The sequence below is a fragment of the Hibiscus syriacus genome, unplaced genomic scaffold (genome assembly GCF_006381635.1).
Source record: "Hibiscus syriacus cultivar Baekdansim isolate YM2019G1 unplaced genomic scaffold, ASM638163v2 tig00111220_pilon, whole genome shotgun sequence".
Lineage (NCBI taxonomy): Eukaryota > Viridiplantae > Streptophyta > Magnoliopsida > Malvales > Malvaceae > Hibiscus > Hibiscus syriacus.
Window position 1 is genome coordinate 1033602 of NW_024063024.1, and position 5439 is coordinate 1039040.

The 5439-nt window shown below is 35.7% G+C and overlaps 1 protein-coding gene across 1 annotated transcript; it reads right to left on the bottom strand.

The window, feature by feature from the left end:
- Positions 1 to 4183: 4183 nt before the first annotated feature.
- Positions 4184 to 5439, bottom strand: LOC120156502 (origin of replication complex subunit 6-like). Its single transcript, XM_039167811.1, has 6 exons — positions 5242 to 5439; positions 5089 to 5135; positions 4898 to 5005; positions 4717 to 4797; positions 4358 to 4469; positions 4184 to 4276 (listed from the first exon to the last, which is right to left on the bottom strand). Exons 1-6 carry the CDS (start codon positions 5359 to 5361, stop codon positions 4184 to 4186), a joined length of 561 nt encoding a protein of 186 aa, XP_039023742.1. The 5' UTR covers positions 5362 to 5439.

Here is a 5439-nt window from a genome sequence, read left to right on the forward strand (position 1 = left end):
TTTCATATCATTTCACATATACACTTTCATATCACATGCCATATAAGCTCATAGCTTCTTTCACATATACATGTAGTCACATAGTTCAGTTTCACATATGTTCATATATATATATATATATACATTACATAGCACATACTTCTCGTAACATTACATTCAAAAGCATGTTAACACATATAATCATGCATACATACCATTCATGTCCTTCATACACGTATAATCATATATTCATGCATTCTAACAGAGGAAATAGACTTGTCGCAAGTCTTGTTTCCATTTAGCACCATAAACTAATTAATATGCACTCACCTGGCCTCACTAGTCAATTCCAATCTCTTATCTTTCCCTTTGATCGATCTTACTTGTCAATGATTCCGGAACTCGTTTAGGCTCCGAATCTACATAATTATACAATTCAAGACAATTATTAGATACCTACACCTTTTTAATTGGATACTAGCAACTTAAACGAACTTATTAAACCCATATTAACATTTTCCTATAGGGGGAATCGGTTCCCTCCTGTGGGGGTATCGGTTCCCCTTTGGCATTCTGGAATTCTGTCGCTTGAAGGGGTATCGGTTCCCCTTGAATGGGTACCGATTCCCCTTGCCCAGAAATCATATTTTTAGCTCGAAAATCACTTTAATTTCTCTCAAACACTTCATATATCATCCCCCTTTCATTCTTAACTCTAGTACACATATTTAAACCAATCTATATTCATTTATTTCATCTTAAACCTTAGAATTCTATTCTCCATATAGAATCCAATAATCATATCAAATTTTTCATGTTATTCAAACCTAATTCTAATACTTCTAACTTCTTAATCTCATAGATGACAAGTCAAATTCAACTTAAAATTCAACTTATCAATTCTATTTCAAGATTTGATCCAAGAACTCAAAATCTTTAATCTCTCATATACCTTTCATTTTGTTGTTTTAGAACAAATTAAGCTTTCCTTAAGCTTAATTATCATCTAATAATCAAAACCCAACCTTGAATTGAACAAATAATCAACTAATGAAGAAACTTACCTTTGCCCTTGCTCTTACGGGAGGGGAAGAGAAAGGAAGAAGAAGATGAAATGCTTTCATCTTCTCATGTTTTTATCTCTTAATAAAGGGATAAAAAATATCTTTCATGACAAATTACCATTTTGCCCTTCATTTCCTTTAACAATTACAAAATAACCTTCATCATATGTATCCAATAATCCTTGAACTATTTCATTCTTATACTTTAGTCACCAAATTCCGAAACTTTACAATTTGGTCACTAACCCGATATTGAGGATGTTACAATTATTTTCAGAAATCTCCTCGAACTCAGCAAATTCCTTTGTTTCAGCTTCGATGTTTGAGCTACTTGATTCTATGGTTGATCTGTCTTTGTAGATCACATTCTCATTGAAAATGACATCTCTGCTTCTGATGATCTTCCGATTTTCATAGTCCCAAAATCAGTAACCGAACTCATCACCACCATAACCAACAAAGACACATTTGTTAGACTTAACATCAAGTTTACTTCTTTCAGAAGAGTCTATGTGTACATAAGAAATACAACCAAACACGCTTAAGTGTGAAAGGTTTATTTTTTTCTTGCTCCAAACTTCCTCCGGTATTTCACCATCCAAGGGAACTGAGGGCCCACGGTTGATCAGATAAGCTACAGTGTTGATAGCTTCAACCCATAGAAATTTGGGTAATCCGGTATGTATCCTTACGCTTCTGGCACGTTCATTCAAAGTTATGTCTATGCGCTCTGCTACGCCATTCTACTGCAGTGTTATGGGAACTATTGTCTCTATCTTGATCCCATTGTTTGCACAGAAATATCTGAATCTACGATTTCTGTACTCTCCTCCATTGTCAGACCTCAACCGCTTGACTTTCAGGCCAGTCTCATTTTCCACCATGGCCTTCCATTTTCTGAAGATATCAAAGACTTCTGATTTCTTCTTCAGAAAATAAACCCACACATTCCTTGTAAAATCATCGATGAAGGTGACATAATATAATAAGCCTGCAAGAGATGGAACTGGAGATGATCCTTATATATCAGTATGAACCAACTCTAACTTTTCAGCCTTGGATGTCTTACCAATCTTTGCAAAGCTTACTTTCTTTTGTTTGCCAAAGATGCAATTCTCGCATAGTCCGACATTTACGTTCTTTAGATCCGACAGCTTCCCTTTTGACAAAAGTGTCTTCATCCCTTTCTCACTCATATGACCAAACCTTTGATATCATAGGTTTGATTTTCCATCAGCATTTGCTGTAACAATGATATTCTCTAAATTTGATGTTACATAGAGAGTATCAGTCTTCTTACCACGAGCAATGACGAGTGCTCTTTTGATAATCTTCTATTCACAGCTTGAAAAGGTTGTGCTATATCCTTCTCCATTAAGTTGTCCTACAGAAATCAAATTTCTTTTGAGACCAAGAATATGTCTCTCCCTTCAGCGTCCAGATGGTCTGGTTTGGTAACTTTAATAGAATGTCTCCTTTTTCGACGATCTTCAAGGTTTCATCGTCAGCTAGATGAACCCTCCCAAAATCACCACTGACATAGTTCTCCATAATTTCTTAGTATGGGGTGGAGTGAAAAGATGCTCCTAAATCCAAGATCTATGATTCAATAGAACTGTTGACGATTAGAATCATGGCATCACATGTCTCCTCTGTTATGTTTGCAGATTCCTGTGCACCAATATCTTTCTTCAGTGCTCGGCAATCTCTTTTAATGTGATCTTTCTTGCCGCAGTTATAACAAGTAAAATCTTTCTTTCCTGTTCTTGATTTTTCTCTTCTGAATTTGGATCTGCCATGATTTGAATTTCTTTCTGAAGTTCTCCCTCTGGACTTCATGTGCAAGGCTGAGGAGGTTGATGTTTCACCTAATTCTCTTCATCGAATTTCTTCACTCAGAACCAGATCCCAAACATCGTCGAATTTCAATTTGTTGTTTCTCGACGAGCTGCTAACTGTTGTGCCAGTAGCATTCCAACTGTCTGGTAGAGATGATAAGAGTATTAAAGCTCGAACTTCGTCATCAAATTCAATTTCCACGGAACTCAACTAAGCTATGATTGTGTTGAGCTCATTTAGGTGTTAAATCACTGATGCCTCTTCCGCCTTCCGCAAATTAAATAATCGCCTCATCAAATGAACTTTGTTTGAGGTTGATGGTTTCTCATACATACTGGAGAAAACCGCAATAAGACTCACCGTGGTCTTTTCCTTTGCTATGTTGAAAGCAACATTTCGGGACAATATCAGTCGGATAACTTCGAAGACTTGTCTGTCGAGAAGAGCCCAGTCTATATTCTTCATGCCCTCTGGTTGTTTTCCTGAGAGAGATTGATATCGATTTTTCTGGTACAGAAAATCTTTAATCTGCATCTTCCAAAAGCCAAAATCCGCACCATCGAACTTTTCAATTTTCACCTTCCCTTCATCTGCAACTATCACTCCCACTCGAATCTGGCTTCTTTAGATCGTTTATAACAATTTGTACAAACTACTGTATATTATAACACCTCCGTCGACAAACTCATATTGCCGATAAAATTTTTACTATTCACGAAATTCACTATTCACATGAATAGTAATAAATAATAACCTCGCAAAAATTGACAAAATTTACAACCAAAAGCTCTGATACCAGTTGTTGAAAAATAAAACGAATACGAGTAATTTCCCTATAATCAGATTAGTGAGAATACGAAATAAAAATAGAAAAATAATATCCAAAATTGATAACGGAGTTCAGTTAATTTTGCCTACGTCTCTGGACTGCTACAGATCTTTTACTAAAAGAGAAAATTTACAGATGTTTACAAAACATTCACTACTCACAAGAAAACTCTCTAGTAATGAGAGAAAGTAATGATTTTTGGGATTTTGGGATGACTTTGAAACTAAATGGGTTAAGGTATTTATAGTTGAGGCTTAAGGACTAATCTTATAAATACCCTAAAATAAAATGACTAAATATATGATTTAACCATTACCAAACTTTCAAAATATGCACTTAAATTGACCAATTTTTGCTGCCACCGAAAGCAGCCTCCAAATCCATCGAAAGTGGCCTCCAAATCCATCGAAAGTGGCCTCCATTTGTTGAAAAAATCAACACACTAAGCATTTACAAATCAACAATTGATAGATTACATGTAGGGAAAAACCATGTTGCTTACACAAGAAAATTCAGATTCAGAGGTGCCACAAACCTCAATCAACCTAACCTTGTCTATCTTCAGCTGTAAAGTAGATAATTTATGTCAAAAACAAATAAAATAATGGAATATAAGCATTTAATGGAAAGATTAGATGTATATCACCTTGTGTTTTTTAGCACACAAGTAAAATGACACAGCAGTAAACACTGGTCTGGTGAAGTCTGCACTTGCCTGCCTGGAAGAAGGCAGTGATGCCATAAACCGGTCCTTGTAGCTAACATAAACATCGATTAAGTCACTCAAACAGTTCAAAGAATGGTAAAAGAAAAACGTAAGATTTCATGTGATGATCAAACGAAAACTTCCTTGGCTTTGTAAACCTAACAATTATGAGTTCAAAAAAAGATCATCTAATTTTGGGATTTAATCATTCAGACATTATTTCAAACATATGAATAATAAGGAAACATAATTTAGTAAACGAAAAATCAAAGAATATTTGAGATGGAAAAGGATCTTACAGAGATAAACCCTTCTTCACAAAAGGAATCAGCCTAACGCATCCAAATTGAATCCCCAATTCTCTAATATACAACGTTGTTCTGAACACCAAATTTTCCCCAAATCAGTGAATATCTGAGTTAAAAAATAACTCGGCTTTACAATGCAAAGAAGAAATAAGGAGAAGTAGGAGAAACCCACTTGATATTTAGACCATTCTTCAAGGAATTGAAAAATCTAGCGTAAGCCTTTTCTGACATTCCACTTAATTTGACAGCCTTTTGCCTATCAAATATAATCTCCCCAAACCTACAAATTCCATAGCAATTAAACATTAAAGAAGAAACATAATCCAGAACTTTACATTCAAAAGCAAAGATGATGCGGCTTACCTCGTAGCAGCAATTTCTAAGCATATTACAGCTTTACAAACCTCTCCCTACAAACAGAACAAAAAAGGAGGGAGAGAAAACAACGGATTAACACTTCAGATTTGAACTTCAATGGGGTTGAAGTAATAGATGATTAGATGATGAAGAGATTACGACGCGGATAATGGAGGAATCGAACTGGACATCACAGAGGCGCCGGAGCTCCGCCGCTTTTCGGACCAGCATCTTGTGTTGTGGGAGACCAAGCTTTCCCGCTATATCTGAAAGATCCATATTGGACTCGAACCCGTTATTGGATTTGCTTTAATTCTTTTTTGATTCCATGGAAAATCGGAGAAGTAAACCTGTGCT